Source organism: Zootoca vivipara, chromosome 5 (assembly GCF_965207765.1).
Source record: "Zootoca vivipara chromosome 5, rZooViv2.hap1.1, whole genome shotgun sequence".
Taxonomy (NCBI): Eukaryota; Metazoa; Chordata; class Lepidosauria; order Squamata; family Lacertidae; genus Zootoca; species Zootoca vivipara.
Window position 1 is genome coordinate 90,291,740 of NC_142588.1, and position 19,994 is coordinate 90,311,733.

The 19,994-nt window shown below is 48.2% G+C and overlaps 1 protein-coding gene across 2 annotated transcripts in view; it reads right to left on the minus strand.

Annotated features, from left to right (window-relative positions):
- Window positions 1-467: 467 nt before the first annotated feature.
- Window positions 468-19,994, minus strand: part of EEF1AKMT4 (EEF1A lysine methyltransferase 4) — a 33,224-nt gene continuing 13,697 nt past the window's right edge. The window contains exons 2-4 of one of the 2 annotated variants that reach the window (XM_060274328.2): window positions 17,516-17,799; window positions 6,214-6,497; window positions 468-1,431 (exon numbers count right to left, since the gene is read on the minus strand). In XM_060274328.2, coding sequence (XP_060130311.1) covers window positions 1,401-1,431; window positions 6,214-6,497; window positions 17,516-17,799 — 599 coding nt within the window. In that variant the 3' untranslated portion in view covers window positions 468-1,400. Of the gene's footprint in view, window positions 1,432-5,494; window positions 6,498-17,515; window positions 17,800-19,994 lie in introns of those variants that run through there. The other variant, XM_088669242.1, reaches the window with a different exon arrangement.

The window sequence follows — 19,994 nt, forward strand, 5'->3', positions numbered from 1 at the left end:
CAAGCCTACTCTCAAGTAGGACCCAAAGAAGTCAGCACGTAAAACGCTTCCACGTAAAACAAAAAGGGTCAGAATGAATGAGATTTTACAGCACTTCATTCTGTAATGCAATTAACTACACATTATATTTTTATCCAACCAAATGAGAGTTGAGCATAGATACTAATGTCCAAGCAGGCCTACATTAAGTTTCCTGGAAAGCCTTCATCTGTTACACAACACTTCTAAACTTCAAAGTGTCTTCATAGTTGTTGTTTTTACCCATTTTACAAATTGGGAAGCAAGGCTGAGGGATGGTGACCAGGACAAGGTCACAAACAATTCATCCTTGGCAGGTTTGGGGTGTGAATTCCATTATCTCAAATCTGAATTGCCTCATATTTATAATAGCTGGTTAAAAACCCAAGAACTAAGAAACATTAGAAACAGGAGGTTTTTGGTTTAAAAAACCCCACCCCCCCAATAAATGTCATCAAAACACAAAGTGCCTTTTAATGCTTGTAAGACATTTAACTGTACCGAGACATGATTTCAGAATACATTGCCCTGAACTGAGAGGTGTACACAGATCACACATTGTTGTTGTTTAGTTGTGTCCAACTCTTCGTGACCCTATGGACCAGAGCACGCCAGGCACTCCTGTCTTGCACTGCCTCCCGCAGTTTGGTCAAACTCATGTTGGTAGCTTCGAGAACACTGTCCAACCATCTCATCGTCTGTCGTCCCCTTCTCCTTGTGCCCTCAATCTTTCCCAACATCAGGGTCTTTTCCAGGGAGTCTTCTCTTTTCATGAGGTGGCCAAAGTATTGGTGCCTCATCTTCAGGATCTGTCCTCCCAGTGAGCACTCAGGGTTGATTTCCTTCAGAATGGATAGGTTTGATCTTCTTGCAGTCCATGGGACTCTCAAGAGTCTCCTCCAGCACCATAATTCAAAAGCATCAATTCTTCGGTGATCAATCTTCTTTATGGTCTAGCTCTCACTTCCATACATCACTACTGGGAAAACCATAGCTTTAACTATACGGACCTTTGTCGGCAAGGTGATGTCTCTGCTTTTTAAGATGCTGTCTAGGTTTGTCATTGCTTTTCTCCCAAGAAGCAGGCGTCTTTTAATTTCGTCACTGCTGTCACCATCTGCAGTGATCATGGAGCCCAAGAAGGTAAAATCTCTCACTGCCTCCATTTCTTCCCCTTCTATTTGCCAGGAGGTGATGGGACCAGTGGCCATGATCTTAGTTTTTTTTTTATGTTGAGCTTCAGACCATATTTTGCGCTCTCCTCTTTCACCCTCATTAAAAGGTTCTTTAATTCCTCCTCACTTTCTGCCATCAAGGTTGTGTCCTCAGCATATCTGAGGTTGTTGGTATTTCTTCCGGCAATCTTAATTCCAGCTTGGGATTCATCCAGTCCTGCCTTTTGCATGATGAATTCTGCATATAAGTTAAATAAGCAGGGAGAGAATATACAGCCTTGTCATACTCCTTTCCCAATTTTGAACCAATCAGTTATTCCATATCCAATTCTAACTGTCACACATACTGGTAACTTATTTTGCAATTTAAAAGTGCAGAACAGTTTGGGTTTTGAGCATCCTGCTTCGAGGGGCACTTTGTGTCATTTATATAACTGTAACATTTACATTATGAAAGAGAGAGAGAGAGAGAGGTGCGGAGATTATTATAAACAGCCCTGGACACCCCTTCAGAGAGAGAAACGACTGATTAAATCACATTTTTTTTATTTTAAAAAATTTACCCACACTTTTAATTTGCAGTTAAAGGCAGATGCCAGATCAATTCATGGTAAAAAGAGAGATGTGGAAAGCAGGCAAGGCATGGCCTCTCTCTCCACCAATTGCATTCACTTGCCTGCAAAAGAGTGCACAGATGCCATTGTGAATATTGCTGCTGTACCGAACTATTTCTGTTAAAGCGAGAGCCCGTGACCTCTGGAAAAGATATCTGCAAGTTTTGTGGCTGTAGGTAGGTGAAGTGGGGGTGGGGGGAGAGAGGAAGGGTAGCAGGGAAGAGGGGAGGGAGATGTAGCAGCCCATTAAGTTAGGGGAATGCTCAGTCTGGAAACATCAAATGTTGGTGGGGAGAAGAGGAGAGGCAAATGCTGGTTTCTAAGTGAACATCACTGTGCAGAGGAAGAGGAACTACTGAGATGAAAACTAGGCAACCCAGTGCTGTGCCCCCTCCCCCACGAGCACTGGGCTTCCCAATTATTCAAGGGAGAAAAACAGGATTAAAGCAATTTGCTTATGGCAGAAGATGAAACAGAAAGCCTCCAACCCCCCCACCCGCCCGCCCCCAGCTCCTGTGAGATCTGCATCGGCAGGAGAGAGAGAGAGAAAAGGCAGTACAGTGGTCCCTTCCCTTCTCTTCCTCATGCAAGACGGATGGGGAGCATTAAAATGATTCACAGGTTCCCTGGCAGTTTCATTAACATCCACAAAGAGCAGGCAGCTGGACTTCCTCCAACATTAACCAACGGAGGGGGTGGCAGCAGAGGTAATGAGGCAGGGGCTCTGCCCGGAAGCCACTGAACAAAACGCCCTTTAACACAAACACCCTTTTGCTCACTGCCGGGCAGCCGTGAAATTCTGCGCGGCCCGGCAGGGACCTTTGCAGAGCTGCATTGAGGTCACAGGGGCAGAGGCAAGCCGCCACCTGTCAAGGATCGCTCTGCTGCTGCTCGGGGACTCACAGAATTGCAGAGTTGGAAGGAACCACGAGGGTCCTCTAGCCCAACTCCCTGCAACGCAGGAATCTTTTGCCCAATGTGGGTCTCAAACCCACGAGCCTGAGGTTAAAAGTCTCGCGCTCTACCAGCTGTGCCTTGTTGGTAGGACACCTGCCCTGCTTGCCAAATGTTCAATCCTCAATAGCATTTCCAGGTAGGGTTGGAAATGTTCCCTTCTCTAGAAACCTGAAGGGTGTGGTACTGTTGCAAAGTGGACGTCAGTTGAATTAAATTAAACGAATTACTTAATTGCACGTATACCTTTGTGAGGTAGGTTAGGCTGAGAGGCAGTGAATGTCCTGAGGTCACCCAGTGAGCTTTGTGGCCAAGCAGGGATTTGAACTCTGGTCTCCAAGGTTCTAGTCTGGTACTCAAACCACTACTAAATACTGTCACCTTCCTATGTAAATGACTCAGTACCCCGGACAAGGCCTGGTAGTGACCTGCCAAAGGAAGAGCTCCTGGCAAGTTTGGTCCAGAGTTAGACTCCCCTCTTCAAACTAGTGGTGGGGTGGGGTGGGGCTGTTTTTTTCTGCCCTGGACCCACGGTTTGCCTGTTGTGAAACAACGATCCCAGTGTGTTCCGGGTCCTGATTTTATCCTGCCTGCAGATTTCACTTAATGGTCCGTGTGTTTGCTCTGTGCAAATACAAATAAGTATTAACTTCTGCATCAATTTAACCCTCCAAATTGTGCATCAAGAACGGCTTGTATAAGCCCCCCCCCCCGTGAAAAACGTATGTACTCTTATTTCGAACAACTTATTACTTATTATTGTTAACACTCGTTAACTGTCGTCAACAGGTTTACCACTCCTATCAGCCAATCACCCATTCCCACCACCTTTCTGAGTAATACCCCTCCCCACCCTCTGACTATACATAAGGGTCTGGAGACTTCTGTTTCAGTGTATCTGAAGAAGTGTGCATGCACACGAAAGCTCATACCAATGACAAACTTAGTTGGTCTCTAAGGTGCTACTGGAAGGAATTTTTTTTCTTCCGACTACGTCAGACCAACACGGCTACCTACCTGTAACTTATTACTGAGTTGACTAGTCCCGGGAAGGTTCTATTGTGGAGGAGAGCAACAGCTATCGAGCACGAGAGCCGAACAAAACTTCAGAGGCAGTAAGAACATTGAGAGCAGGCCAAAGGACGCATCTAGTCCAGCATCCTGTTCTCACAGTGGTCACCATATGCCTGTGGGAAGCCTGCAAGCAGGGCCTGAGCTCAACAACAACTCTCTCCTCCGGTGGTTTCCAGAAGCACACAGCCTCCAGCCAGGGAGGCAGGGCTGGGCCATCGTGGTTTGTAGCCACCATCCCATCTCACTTGTGTAGGGAGTAACAACTGGGGTGGGGCTGGAAGCATCTGGCCGGCAACTTAAGGAAACTGGATGCTAGACTAGATGGGATCTTGGACATGGAATAGAGGTCTGCACTGGGTGCTCAGAACCTCTTCCCCCAGAAATTGGAAATGCTAACTCAAGCCACAACACTTCAGCTTCCGAGACAGGAGATGACAGGTTTTCAAGCACATTTCTGCAGCTGTTAAGAGCTAGAAATGCGCGTATTTAAACACACACACCAAACTCTCAATTTCACATTAGGTGCATTAAGTCTCCTTAAGAGTTTTGGCACACACACTCCACCCTACCTATAATTTAAGTCAGCCATCACTTCCTTTACTAGTCCTAACCAGGAAATGCTATTCATATGAATTGCACCTTGCACCTGATCCTCTTTCCCCAGTATGTGTAGACCACACACTGTGCGCAGCTATTAAAAATGCACTGGCATTAAAAACAGGGCAGTGAGGGTTCTAGTCATCATGATCTTTGTGGGACTAAAAACTGAAATGGCACGTTAATTCTAGTCTGGTTTCTAAACGCTTAAGTGAAGTTTGCTTCTCTACCCATTTCAAATCAACAGCTTTTGTTAATATCCAATGGACCTTCACCCTAATTCTACAGGACAGGCATGTTTTGCAAGGCTATGCAGGACCAGATGCAAAGGGGTTGGCAGTGCCTTTAACGGCTGTGCAGAAGAGAGGCACAACTTTTCACTCCTGCTAAAGAAAGCCACAATTATGCGCACAATTTCTGCATACAATGACAACCGAAACAGGGACCCTGTTCCTCCTTTGCTTCTAGTTAAATCTGATTCCCCTTTCCCAGCAAGTGACACAGTTTCCACCGTTCAATTTGGCATAAAAAATTATCCAAAGCAAAACAGACAAAGCATGCGGAAGTCCACTCTTATGCTCATAGTTAACCTGCCCAATGAATTCTAATTGCAGAACTGTGGTTCCAAGTTGCAGAATCTGGGATATTTTAGTGGAATGGTGTGTAGAGGACCCTGAAAAGTGTGCGAGAGCCTCAGAAGAGAATTGTCCTGAGCCTTCTGTTCTGCCACTTGTCACAGGCAGGACCAACCAGTGGGCTAGATGTAAAGGCAGCACTAGCAGTCACTTGCCGAGTACGTTTCTGAGCACAATTCAAACTGTTGGTGCTGACCTTTAAAGCCCTAAATGGCCTCGGTCCAGTATACCTGAAGGAGCGTCTCCACCTCCATCATTCTGCCCGGACACTGAGGTCCAGCACCGAGGGCCTTCTGGCGGTTCCCTCGTTGCGAGAAGCCAAGTTGCAGGGAACTAGGCAGAGGGCCTTCTCGGTGGTGGCGCCCGCCCTGTGGAACGCCCTCCTAACAGATGTCAAAGAGGAAAACAACTACCAGACTTTTAGAAGACATCTGAAGGCAGCCCTGTTCAGGGAGGCTTTTAATGTTTAATAGATTACTGTGTTTTATTTTTCTGTTGGTAGCCGCCCAGAGGGCTGGGGAAACCCAGCCAGATGGGCGGGCGGAGTATAAATAATATATTATTATTATTATTATTATTATTATTATTATTATTATTATTATTATTGCCTTTAAAAAACCAACTGAGCGGAATAAAGCCACATTTCAAGATGGCAGAGAGGGCGGCCACAGACCCTAGATCTTCCTCTCCATAGAGATGCCTGGCGAAGGAGCCCGCTCTGCACAGCACCACCCCGGCAGAACCTGGGGATCGCGGGAATTCAAGGCACAGCAGTGAGATTTAAAAACAACAACCAGAGTTTCCAACACCTCGCCCCTTTCCACGGACGGGGTTCGCCGCTCCAAAGTGCAGGCACGAGAGAGGATGCAGAAAGGGGGAGGGAAATGTTCCTTTCCTACAAGAGATTTGGCTGCAGAAAACGTTCCCATCCAGTTCCATGGGGAATTGGCTCCCGTTGCCAACTGCAGCTTTTTTCTTTCTTAATTCAAAAAATAAATATGCAGGAAATTTCCCAAAATGACTTGGGAGAAAATGTTGACTCTGGCAGTTCAGCAGCAGCAGCAGGCAGATGGGCACGTGGTCACGAGAGCAGTTTTATGTGCCCCCTCTCCCCCCCCCCAACCCCATTCCTTGCCAGCCACTCACAGGTCAATGGCAGAGAGAAAATTCTCACTGTCTGGGTCCTGGAGATAGCGTACAGGGGGCGGAGTCCGGGGGGGCAGGTGCAGGCTCTGCCCCAGTGCCAAGTCAGAAGGGGACAGCTCCTCGCCCTTTCGCATGACGTAGATGAAGTAGTGGAATCCGCTCCCGTACGTGGCGTACTGGACGGACCATCCGTAGGCAGGCTGGGCGTAGTGGCGCTTGCGGAAGTGTGGCTGAGCAAAGGTGATGGAGATGAACCGGCCGCCAGGGCGTAAGACTCTGCTCACCTGGGAGGAAAAGAGGGACATCATTTCAGAGGACTCGTTGCACGGGGTGGTGGTCTAGATGACCCTTGGAGACCCTTCCAACTCTACGATTCTATGATTCTTTGCTGAGGCTGGGATCTCCTTTCCTCCTCTGCCCTGCCTTACGTCGCAGAGAAGCACTGCGTCACTTGGCAAACCTATCTCCCACTCACCCTTCTGTTTTGGCACGCAGCTTGCAAGTTTCTAGACCTCATGACAGAAAGCCTTAAACATGCGTAAATCATGGAAGCATCTGCCTTTGGCTTGGATGTCAGTGACTGTGTGTGGCAAGGGCTCCTGAATACTACCACCACCACCACCACCAATCTTCCCCACTACTCAAATGTGGGGAAACATAGGGAAAGGTCATTGCCTTTGGGATTTCTTATAAATGCCCATCTCTATCTAACAGACTGCTGGGGGAGAGGGTGGGCTTGTGCTGATGCAGCAAGGCAGTTATGGCTTCTCTTGGTCAAAGAACCCATCCCATCTGGGCCACTGCTCCTACAACCACCAGCCTTGGAGAAGAGGTGCCCTTGGCCTACCTGGCTGGCAACGGCTACTTGGGAAATTCGCTGGGGATTTAACCTGCGGCCTTCTAGATGCAGCAACACAGATGCTCTGCTACTGAGCGCTGCTCCTACTGCACAGGTAGCATGTAGTAATAAAGGCAACATAATGCCTTGTCTTTGGGGGGCATTTAAAGCAGTGGTGTGGAGCCGAGAGCAAGGCACCCTGCTTCCATCCTTGCTCCATGAACATTCACTCTCCTCCTCCTCCTCCTCCTCTTCCTGCTCCCCACCATCTCCCCAGAACATCCCTGAGCCAAGATTTTAAAGAGACACTGTGTCCAAGGTACGCCTTGTTTGAAGCCGAGTGGACTTGACCCTTTTAATCATCATTTTCTCCTCGTTGGAACTAAGCTCCTGCTAATAGGATGGAAAAGAACATCAATTTTCTTGCTTGGCTTTATCCAAAGTCAAAGGCATTTACGGCCAGCGACGGCGTGATCGGCATGCTAAACTCTGCTGTTGGCGCTCGGCCGCCAGCACTTTGCCTGCCTGGCTGCTTCCTCCCCCTCTCCACCCTCCTCGCCCTGCACTGTGCTGCGCAGCTCTTGCCGGTGGTGCGCACCCAGCGGAGCCCAGGAAACACCCCCGCCCTCTGCTGCCCGGACCCCCTCCTCCCCATGACAGGTGGGGATTGAATGCCCTTCATCTCTCATGACTCACCAGTTAACCGGAACAGCCTGTAGCAGGAGGCTGCAAGAGTCCTCTTAGAATGGAGCAAAGGGGATTGTAAAAGATACACACACACACACACACAGAGAGAGAGAGAGACAGACAGACAGACAGACAGACAGACAGACAGACAGACAGACAGGAGGGTGTTTTTCGGCAGCTAGGGGGGGGGAAGAGGATTATGGGGAGAAGGGGCTTGCCGTTGCAGAAGGGGGGACAGGCACGCATCCGAAACCGCTGCAGCACATAAATCCATGCTGGATTTCGAGGGTTGGATTAAGCAAAAAAGGAACTCGGAAGTCCTAGTGTTTTGTTTCCCGGTCCCCAAATGGGATATACTTTTGCTCGTGTGGACAGGAAGAATTGCACTCAGCCACGAGCATGCTTTGAGGCTCATCTGTTTCACCGTGTGCTGTCCCGTCTTCCAGAGTGCAGTTTATCAGCGTTTTATATTTTCTTTATCTGGAAGATTCAAGGGCCAACCAAAAAACATTTCAACATTTCATAAAATCAGAGAGTTGGAAGAGACCACAAGGGCCATCCAGTCCAACCCCCTGCCAAGCTGGAAACACCATCAAAGCATTCCTGACAGATGGCTGTCAAGCCTCCGCTTAAAGACCTCCAAAGAAGGAGACTCCACCACACTCCTTGGCAGCAAATTCCACTGCCGAACAGCTCTTAATGTCAGGAAGTTCTTCCTAATGTTTAGGTGGAATCTTCTTTCTTGTAGCTTGAATCCATTGCTTCGTGTCCGCTTCTCTGGAGCAGCAGAAAACAACCTTTCACCCTCTACCATATGACATCCTTTTATATATTTGAACATGGCTATCATATCACCCCTTAACCTTCTCTTCTCCAGGCTAAACATACCCAGCTCCCTAAGCTGTTCCTCATAAGGCATTGTTTCCAGGCCTTTGACCATTTTGGTTGCCCTCCTCTGGACAGGTTCCAGCTTGTCAGTATCCTTCTTGAACTGTGGTGCCCAGAACTGGACACAGTACTCCAGGTGAGGTCTGACCAGAGCAGAATACAGTGGTACTATTACTTCCCTTGATACAGATGTTATACTATTGATCCAGCCCAGAATTGCATTGGCTTTTTTAGCTGCTGCATCACACTGTTGACTCATGTCAAGTTTGTGGTCTACCAAGACTCCTAGATCCTTTTCACATGTACTGCTCTCAAGCCAGGTGTCACCCATTTCAGTGCATTGTAGTATAGCATCAAAATAATATATTTTTATTTGCAGAATGTGGATAGATATCTTTTCAAAACAAGGGCAAAAGCATCAAAAGATACTTAGGAGAATCCTGGTTGTGTTGTATTTCTTATCAATAAAATCTTAAACAACTCCTCACCCACAATAATACAACCACCAGACTTAACATGGACACTGGTACCAGAGCCTGCAATAAACCCAGATGCCAACTTTGCTGCCACATACACCCAGACAACACCATTACTGGCCCCAACAACATCCAACATACCATCTCAGGACTATTTAATTGCTCATCCTCTAACATTGTGTATGCCATCAAATGCCAACAGTGCCTTTCAGCTCTCTATATTGGACAAACAGGCCAAACCCTACGCCAAAGGATAAATGGACATAAATCTGACATCAGGAACCAGAAGACAGAAAAACCAGTAGGAGAACACTTCAATCTCCCAGGACATTCTATACAAGATCTCAAAGTAGCTGTCTTACTACAAAAGAATTTCAGAAATAGACTGGAAAGAGAAGTTGCTGAATTGCAACTTATCACCAAGCTCAAAACCATGGAGGGACCTGGTTTGAACAGAGATATCGGGTTCTTATCTCATTATACATGATAAGCGATCTTCAGCCATCTCCACCCTTGCTTTTTCATGCAAAACCATTTGCAGTCGTTTGCGGTCATCAACAGCTATCAGTCAGTCAATCACCCATTTCCACCACCCTTCTGAGTGATCCCCCCTCCCCATCCCCACCCCTCCCCACCCCTTCTCTACATAAGTGCCTGGAAACTTCCATTTCACTGTATCTGAAGAAGTGTGCATGCACACGAAAGCTCATACCAAAATAAAAACTTAGTTGGTCTTTAAGGTGCTACTGAAGGAATTTTTTTTATTTTATCAATAAAAGAATTTGGTGTGGCGCAATGAAATTTCTATTCTGAAAGTGTGGCCCAAAGAAAAGAGAGTTTGAGAACCACTGCTTTAAAGCATTGTGAGCAGTATCTGGTAAAATCACGGAAAGGGATGCTGAGCAGTGTCCCCAATGCTCAAGGGGATGAAGGCTTGAGGTCCTCATCACTCCCCACCCTCCACTCTATGAGAACACCACAAGAAATATACATCCTGCAACCTCAGGAATAAATGTGCAACGCTGCATAATTTATACAGGTTGCAGGATTCGAGTCACCTTGACCGAAGAAGACACCAGGCATTGCACACAGCTGAATGCCTTCGTGGTCCTCATGGCGAAGAAACCGGCCTCTCGGCACAGGAGGAGCATGCGCCAAGTTTTCACGACTGGGAAGAAGTTTGTCAAAAAGCTTCGGAAACTCGGGCTGCCTTGGGCAGTGCTTGAAATGGTCCAACAAAGTCCCTGGGCCGCTTCACTCTCGCTTTCTAGCCCGGAGAAGCCTGCTTTGGTTTAATCCTGTGATTTGTTTAATTACTAGGCAGATCTGGGAAAGAGCCAGGCTCTACATTGCTTCTTTATCCGAGAGTCATAGATATAACCGCTGGCCAGGCTGCCTGAGGCCGAAAAGGACCGAAGTGCGAAATAGTTGCAGGGTTTCAAAGTTGGGGGAAGTCCAGGCTAGCCCCCCAAAGCCAAAACGCAGGAGGTCTGCTGAGGATCCTCATATAAGTTGTTCCCCAATGCGGGGCTTCCTTCAACATGGCATGCCGCCGTGCCTAAATGGTTTGGCACCAGCACACCTCCAGGAGAGGGATGTTGCCACTCGTTTCCCCCACCACTGGGCCTTGCTGGCTGGGGCTGATGAGAACTGGAGTCCAACACCACCTGGAGAAGCGCAGGTCCCCCGTCCCTGTCCTTGTGGAGCTCCTGCTCTGACACACGCATGCGCACATCTCAAGATCTTCCTCGGTGGACCTTCTGTGTCAAAGAAGGCGGCAGGTGGTGGTGTCCCAAGGCAGGGCCTTTTCAGTTGCAGCACCTGTGGCAGGAAGGCTCAACTGGCAGCGTACACTTAAAGTATGGAACTCGCTCCCACAGGAGCCCATGATGGACCCCACCATAGAGGGCTTTAAAGGAGAATTAGACAAATCCAGTCAGACGCAATCATTCTTCTGCGTAACAGTTGAAGAATGGGAAAGTGCTCTTGTTGGTTTCGCACAGGGACCCTGTGAGAACAGGATGCTAGACGAGATGTATGTTATGTTCTTATTTATCTAGACCTGGATTTCAATATTGCAGGTCAAGACCACCCTAAATATATTGCCCCATGGATTTCCTAGCAGGCCACCTGTGCTACCCAACAACTGGCTCTCAGAGAAGGGAATTCTAATTCACCCCATTGGTCCCATATAGAAACCTGGGATTAGATTGGAATTCAAGGGCTGTGTTCTTCCAGTGTAAACTGGTGTCAAGGGATAGCAAGCAGTGTGGATGAGGTGGGTGTATGTGTGGGTCTGTGAAGATGCACCCAAGTCCAAATGCAGGGAAGGAGGGAGAGGGAAGAGAGATGTTCTGCTCCAGCTCCTGAACCAAGTTTCTCACACAAGTGAGGCACAGAGAGAGGGAGAGAGGGGAATATTCCAAGCGGGCCCATCATATTCACTGAATGAGATCCAGTAAGCTTTCCCCTTTGCCAGGGCAGCCTGCAGTTATCAGAACAGGAAATGCTGTTGCTTAGATACAGCTGCATGGACTTTGGCCAACTGGCAGCTATTGCAGAGTCTCTGGGGGGCTGTTAAATTGAAGAGGGGAGAGAAGCGGGGAAGTATTGTTTCTAGGACTGCAGATCCAGACTTTGGACGCTAATTCTGCAACACTTTGGAGCTGCAATGCACTGGGCGAAGGAGCCAAGACCCCTACACCATGAGCCCGTTTAGCTCTGAGGCTGGCTATCTAAACCCTTACAAGCAGTGTGCACCACTACCGCTCATGATGAGCTTCGATCAACGCCTGAATCAACAGCGCATTGTTTGCCCGTCCTCTTCAGTTCCTGTTTGCGCCAGCTCAGCCTCTCGTACATCGAACACACCGGCTTGAGCATGTCCACATTTCACAGCTTTCCAGGAGAAGACATGCCGTCTCCCTTCCATTCTGAACAGAGGAGAGGCGCAAAGAGCTTTTCTCTGTGAGGGAGTGCAGCACCCCACAGAGGGGGTAGCGGATAAGCTAAGATGCCTGCACCATTTTATGGCCCTGACTCTATTTTCTGCTCATAAAGACGTGGCAGCTATTGTGCCATGCCCCCACGGCAGCCATTTTGTGAGTGGCAGCCAGGGCACTTTCTCAAAATTACAAATACAGTGGTACCTCGGTTTAAGTACACAATTGGTTCCGGAAGTCTGTACTTAAACTGAAGCGTACTTAACCTGAAGCGAACTTTCCCATTGAAAGTAATGGAAAGTGGATTAATCCGTTCCAGACAGGTCCACGAAGTACTTAAACTGAAAGTACTCAAACCGAAGCGTACTTAAACCAAGTTATGACTGTATGCCCTACTTGCCCCCCTTGCCCAAAAGGCTGGTGCCCCCCTGCCTTGCCTAGTTCTCAATTCAGCTGGTAAATCTACACTTGGAATAAACCAATTCAGAACGTAGCAGATGGAAGTTCACAAAAACATTCCCTGCAGACTAGCATGGAAGGGCAAAGGGTGCTGTAGCGTTGACTTTCTACAGTACACATCACACTGGTTTGGTGTGTGGAGGGGCATTCAATCATGTGAACCCCCACCTTTAGTCTGAAATGGTACAGTCCAGGCACAAGTTTGCAACCTCCTTTGTGCACTAGAGTAGAAGATGCTAAATGTTTGGATTGTGCCGCTTCATACTGCAGGTGGTGGTGGGGGTACCATTTTGTATGTGTGCGTTTTACTGCATCTCAACATAATAAGGCAGGGGTCCCCAAACTAAGGCCCGGGGGCCGGATGCAGCCCAATCACCTTCTAAATCCAGCCCATGGACAGTCCCGGAATCAGCATGTTTTTACATGAGTAGAATGTGTCCTTTTATTTAAAATGCATCTCTGGGTTATTTGTGGGGCATGGGAATGTGTTCATTTTTTTTCTTCCAAACTATAGTCCCCCCCCCCCGTCTGAAAACCCCTTTCTGATGCCCAAGACTGCCACTTGGGTAAGCGAGCTTTTTCCACTGTTCAACACAATAACATGCAGCAGGTGGGAGGCCCTTCGTCACCTACCAGAAGCCAGGCTGTAGCAGAAGAGGGAACAAGTAGAATACAAGGCCACTCCACTGGCACAGCCAAAAGACTAGCAGCCTTTCGAGCGCCCTCTCCTTGAACTTTCCTTTTCATCAGAACAACTAGCAATCAAGACCTTGAACCCAAGCTTGCTTATTTCCTCCTCCCTCCCGGCACATTTTCCTTTAGTGCTGTGCCCTGTTAAGATCAAAAGCCTGAGGGTAGAGACGTTCTCATTTTTATTGATCAGTTATAGTGTGGGATTCTGTTGGGGTTTTTTTTTCAAAGCACCAAACTTTAATATATGAGGCGATATAATTCTTGACTGGAACTTCATCACACCTTTGACAGCTCACCTTTGTAAAGACAGCACAGATGTGCTAGATTTAACAAAATGAGTCAATCATCCGTCTGCCTCCTCTCTCCCCACCCCACCCCCAACATTTTTTTCTGGAAATGGCTGAAATGAAGCGGAGATCTTGGAGTCACTTTAAATGGCTCTGTGGCTGCAGCCTGGCTTGCTAGCTCCAAGGGAAATGGGAGATCACTCCACAACACCCAGCCCCTCGCCAGGAGACCGTGCGCAGATGCTGCTTTCTCTGCTCGACAGCAAAGGTCATCTGAGGATGCCAGCCAGAGGGAGTCTCCCGGTTCCTCAGGAGGGCTGGGGAGTTTGTGGGGCAGGAAGCCTCGTTGTGGGGCGGGGGCGGGGGGTGCAGGGAGGGAAGGATTGATCCCCTTGCCTGCCTCTGCAGAGAGACAAGAGGGACCTACATGGCAGGATCCCTCAAGGGCAGCAGCAGAGAGGAGAGGGACTGATCCACGGAATCACCCAGTGAAAGCCGTCAAGCAGGAGATTGGCCGGGTGGGAAATCAGACGGTAAAAAACGGGAGGCAGAGGAAGAACGGGAGGCGAAACAACTCCAGCTGCTCTAAAGCTACTGTGGGGGTTATCCATCATTAACCCTACTCAAGAGTAGTTCCACTGATATTAATGGATCGGTGGTAGAGCACTTGCCTTTACATACCCCTACAAAGCCTCTCCAGGTATGTCTGCAAATGGCTCCCTGCCTGAATTTCTGGAGAGCTGCTGCAAGTCAGTGTCGGCGATACTGAGCTGGTTGGACCAGCAGCCTGGCTCAGTGGACAACAGCTCCCTGCATTTCTGCCAATTCATTTCAGTGGGTCTACTCGTGAGTGGAGCTAGGCTACATACCACCCACTAGCCACCGTGGGCATTTGTCCCAAGCAAGTGAAGACATTCCCCACCACCACCCAGTCCTTTGGCGGAAACTCAGCAACGGTCTTTCGTCACTTTATACCTCACATACATGCAAAAAGAGCCCTGAAAATACAGAGCCAGGACAGAGAAATGCAAGAGGAGGAGACTGTATGGAAAGACTTGAGATTGGAGGAGAGAGAGAGAAGAATAAGTGTAGAAGCATCCTCCTCCTCTCCCTTCCCCTCTCCTTGTCGTCCACGATTTCCAATCCTGTACTTTCCTACACACACACACACACCCCGCAAAAAATAAATAAATAAAACACACACAGCCAAATTCAATATGGTTCCCGCTGCTATGGACACATCATACCAATTAATAACAGCCTGGAGGCATTGCCTGTCCCTATTGCAATCCCATGGCCTAGTCAATAGGGATGAGGGTTTCCATGGAAACAGGGAGAACCAGCTGACCTTTTTTTGGGGAGGGGGGGTTTAAGGAAAAAAGAGAGATCCGCAAAGCTAATAAGAGGGAAAGACAGGCAAAATAGGGTGGGGGCCACAGGGTATCAACACATTCTGTCCCCCCCCCCCACTTTCTTAGCCCAAGACGCCAGAGGCCTATTGGCAACAACTGTGTGTGCTCCCTCCCAGGGGTGAAGATGCTCAACCTGCATGAGCTGTTCCCCCACATTCCCCCTGCTGCCGCTACCAACACCCCCCCCCAACATGCAAGTCCCACCGAAATGCTGCAAACAGGACCCTTCCCTGGGGCTACCCCTTTAACCAAAAAAACATGAAAAAGAAGTTCTCTCCTCCCGGCTCAAACCCTGCCATCTGCAAGCAGCCATTGATGACAGAGCGGCATTGCCATGGCAACCGGGGAGATTCAAGCTGGGCCCTCTCTCTCTTTTTGTGGCGGAGAAAGAGGGAAGAGATCCCACCCCCCAAATAAATAAATACATTAATGTGCAAGATACTGAAAGGTTGGGAGTGGAGAAGAAGAAGAAGAAGAAGAAGAAGAAGAAGAAGAAGAAGAAGAAGAAGAAGAAGAAGAAGAAGAGGAGGAGGAGGAGGAGGAGGAGGAGGAGGAGGAGGAGGAGGAGGAGGAGGAGGAGGAGGAGGAGGAGGAGGAGGAGGAGGAGGAGTTTGGATTTGATATCCCGCTTTATCACTACCCGAAGGAGTCTCAAAGCAGCTAACATTCTCCTTTCCCTACCTCTCCCACAACAAGCACTCTGTGAGGTGAGTGAGACTGAGAGACTTCAGAGAAGTGTGACTAGCCAAAGGTCACCCAGCAGCTGCATGTGGAGGGGCGGAGACCCGAACCCGGTTCCCCAGATTACGAGTCCACTGCTCTTAACCACACCACCACACTGGCTCTCACTGGTGGGGGGAGGGCGGAAGAAAAACTGATGGGGGTGGGAAGAAGCCACACTCTTCCAGCATCAGAGCCCCAACAAGTGCTGTTTATTTTTATTTATTAAACTTGTATTCCGCCTGTAAGGGGGAAGGCTTATAGGGAACAGCCCCCCCTCATCAGGTCGAGTTCCTCGGCAAGCAGTAAGTCCAGCAGCGGATCAGATTATAGGAGTCGGGAAACAGAGGGGGAGAGACGAGGCTCTAGCAGCGTCAGACAGCCTCTCCACCAAGCGGAGGGGGAAGAAGGTGGGGAGGAAGGGACCGGAGAGCAGTCAGAAGGACGGCCCTTCCCCCCAATGCCTGAATTGAGACGAACGGCTCCCCGTAGGACAAGGGGGAGGCGCTTTGGCGTTCCCAAGCTGTTATGTTGGGCGTGAAACAGAAAGAAGGCATTGCGAGGTTCTGACTCAGACTAAGCAGACATGATTTGCAGACACTTTGCACTGTAAATAGCATGCACAAATAAAAACATCTTAACGACAAGCAGATGTGGATAGTTGTTACTCAAGAGTAGCCACAAGAACCCCTGACCCTGACACCACCCTTCATCTGAAGATCTCATGGCCGTTCACAAGATAAAAAACACACCACAAAATACACAATAAAAACAAGAACAAGAACAAACCTATAATGCTCCCCCCCTTTTTGGCGCAGGGTGCTGTTGACTCCGCTTTCTTGTTATCATCCCAAAAATAAGCTTGCTTGGGGAATTGTCTCCCCCGCCAATGCATCATATCCTGCCCCCCCTTCCCACCAACCCCTTCACCCCTCCCTCTGGCCGCAAATGCTTTGGGTGCAATCTGCAGGACTGTCCTCCGCCCCATTGCAGAATGGTATCAAACCCCTAGGGGAACAAGGGAGCTACAGACTGATTATCCAACTCCATCATGGGAGGGAGTTTTTTTTTGGGGGGGAGGCATGGTGCCCTTTATTTGACTGTTATTTACCATCTTGACTTGGCTGAGGACTGCTGTCAATTTTAGGAGGCCATGGAAGGGGCATTGTAGTCAGGATCAGTCCTGAAACATAGGTAGAATGTAGGACAAGATAGGGTCCCCCACTCCAACAACCCCGTTTAAAACGTTTTTGGGTGATTCAATGTGTTATATATATGAGCCCAATCCACACTTTTTCTAGACGTAGTCAGGGGGGAATATGTTGGAAAATGAAGGGGGAAGACAAGATTTCTAGGGCTGCCTGAGCTGTGTTTGCAATTTACATTTTGCATCTCACCAACTCAATATCCCACAATCAGATTCATTTGTGAGGATCAGTTTATATATAGATATATATTGCTTGCTTGTTTATTACATTAAGCATTTTGTGTTTTTATACTGTAATCTTTGGATGAAGGGCAGTATATAAATTTAATAAATAAAATACTTTGAATGGGCTTTGGTAGCTTCCTTCCTTGCTCTGGATCCGATATTTCAGCCTTTGGCAGATCTTGGGGTTTGTGGAATGCCCCCCCCCCACCAGAAAGGAGCTGTGTGATTGCAGCATGACGGAAGGCCAGACTCTGGGACAGAGATAGAGATAAGCAAGGACAGATTTTTCCCACCAGAGAGGTGTGATTCTGCAGCACTGAACAGCAAGCAAGAAAAAAACCAATGTAGTGATGCTTGTCTAACGTCCTTAAAGTTTGGGAACGGGCCAAGATTCAAGAAGTCACACATGGAAATGGTTGATGATGGTGCCATCCGGCCCAGGTACCAACAGGAATTCTTGCCGCTCACCTCAGTTAACACTTGATCCAGAAGCACCCTAGCCTCGGAGGAGACATTCCATGGATCTGTTTCTTCCACCATCATGGAATCCAGAGTGCCCTTCTCCAACACCACATCAAAGCTCCCATCCACAAAGGTCAAGGCCTGGGCGTCCATCACTGCCCAGTGCAGGCCTGGGCAATGGGCATAGCGGTCTCGCACGCTTGCAATGCATATGGGTGAGTAGTCGATGCTGGTGATGTCTGTATAGCCCAGCTGGAAGAGGTTGTAGCTCAGAGCACTGTTCCCGCAGCCTGCAAAAGAGATGGACTTGGACTAGTTACGCTGAAGAATTTCACATATTTGCCAACTGTAAATAAAGGATCGCCCACAGTGAACCAACTATCCTGGAAGACAGAGACAGGCTGCTGCTGTTGCTCTTTCCCCGGGCATCCCCAAACTGCGGCCTTCCAGATGTTTTGGCCTACAACTCCCATGATCCCTAGCTAACAGGACCAGTGGTCGGGGAAGATGGGAATTGTAGGCCAAAACATCTGGAGGGCCGAAGTTTGGGGATGCCTGCTCTTTCCCTGCAATGCATGGCCTTTGGTGCGTGCTGGATGTTTTCTAGGATTTTGAAGGCTTGGCCAAGGTCCATCAAGTCACAGAATAATAGAACTATAGGAATCCAAAGGGCCATTTAACCCAACCTCCAGCAAGCCCAACAATATTTTCTTTCTTTCTTTTTTACTTTACAGGGAATCAGCCTTAGCTTTTACAAAGACAGTCAATATGGCCCCAGACTGTGCCTCCTTAAGAAGGCTAGTGTGTCTCATGTCGTTGGGGCTGATGTTGGAAAGTGTTTAGAAGCTCCAGCTGGTCCAAAATGGTCTGGGCAGACTAGTGACTGGGGCTGGTTACAGGGAGAATGTTACTTTCCTGATAAAGAGAGCAGGTGTCTTTAAAACTTCTGGCTGGACTTCCGGGTTGAACGCGAGCGCCGGCGGCAGCGGGAGAGGTTTTCTCCCGTCCTTTGAAGGGTCCTGGGGGGGTCTGCAGAGCGCGCAGCCCCCCAAAACTTCAGGTAGAGCGACCTGAAGCCTGGACGACCTGGCGGCTGTCATTTTTTGACCTCCCTTCCCCCCCGAAGAGCCCTAATAAGGGCGCGAGAGCGGGGAAGGTGGAAGGCAGAGACACGGCAGGCATAGTGCTTCCCTTCTCCGGAGCAGCTCCAACGTCCGACGGTGAAACAGCGTTCAACTTTCTTCAAAACAAATATACAAGCATCTGAATTCGGCCACAGTGAGTAAAATCTGAAGTTTGCCATAATTTTCAAGCAATTGGGCCATTGGGAAAACTTTCAAAACGGAGGTCGGGTTTTCCCCCCCCTGCGGTAGCGCTGGAAGCAAAGACAAGCCTCCGCAGCGAACTGTATAAAGAGAGACTTTCTGACCTTTATTTCTGCGATTTTCTGCTTTACTACAAAAGAGAGCAGGGTCTCTTAAATAACCCTGCAGTTCTAAGTTTTAAAGTTTTAATGGATCGCTTCAAGACCCTGGAAGCGGGTCTCCGTCTGCTCTAGCCAAGCATTCCTTTGTGATGGTAGAGAACAATCAACTCATGAACTCTTGTTTACCCTTTGACAAGTACTGATTTGACTGCAGCCTTCCTGTCAAAGGAATAAGGACTAATAAGGACTAGTATAAGGTAAAATCTGCAACTTTCTAACCCAAAATAGCCAGGAATTTTAGGCAACAATATTACTCTTGTTAGAACTGTTTCAATTTCCATTCTCAGATTGCATATTTTGTGACTGGGTCTCATAGCTGACTGAAGCTGGGAACATTTTGATATGGTGACCTTGAGAGCCTGGCTTAGCAATTGAATGACTGATTGTTTTGACTTCTCCTCTCTGATAAGGGTACATCTGGACTATAGAAAATAGTGGAGAGGCAGTTCTTGGTTTTACACTTCTTTTTTTTCTTGCCACTAAGCAATAAATATGTCAGGGCCAGAGCCCTCTGGTGGAAAATTAAAGAAAAAAGGATCTTTTTCCTCTGGCTTCGAGGAAGAGGTGTTAAAAGCTTTAGCAACGCTTCCAGTACTGAAAGAGGGATTGGAACGCAATATCCTGGAACAACGGAAAACCACGCAGGAAGTGAGGCAATTAAGAGAAGAATTAGGAGCCATCTCTAAAGATATATCACAAGTCAAATCTCAAGTTGTTGCAGTTGACCAGAGAGTGGTGGAGCTGGAAGAGAGAAGGGTCCCTGATTTAGAGAAACAATCCTATCAGGCACAAGTGGCGCTCGCCTTTTTACAAATGAAACAGAGAGAGACGAATCTCAGGATCAGAGGATTTCCCCTTATAGAAGAAGGTGATCTAAAGGCAAAATTAATTGAAGAGTTTGCAAAAACGTGGAATCTTACAAAAGAAGAATTGGAACAACAAATCATCAAAGCATTCAGATTCGGTGCAAGATCCAAGAAAGATAAAAATTTTGTCAGT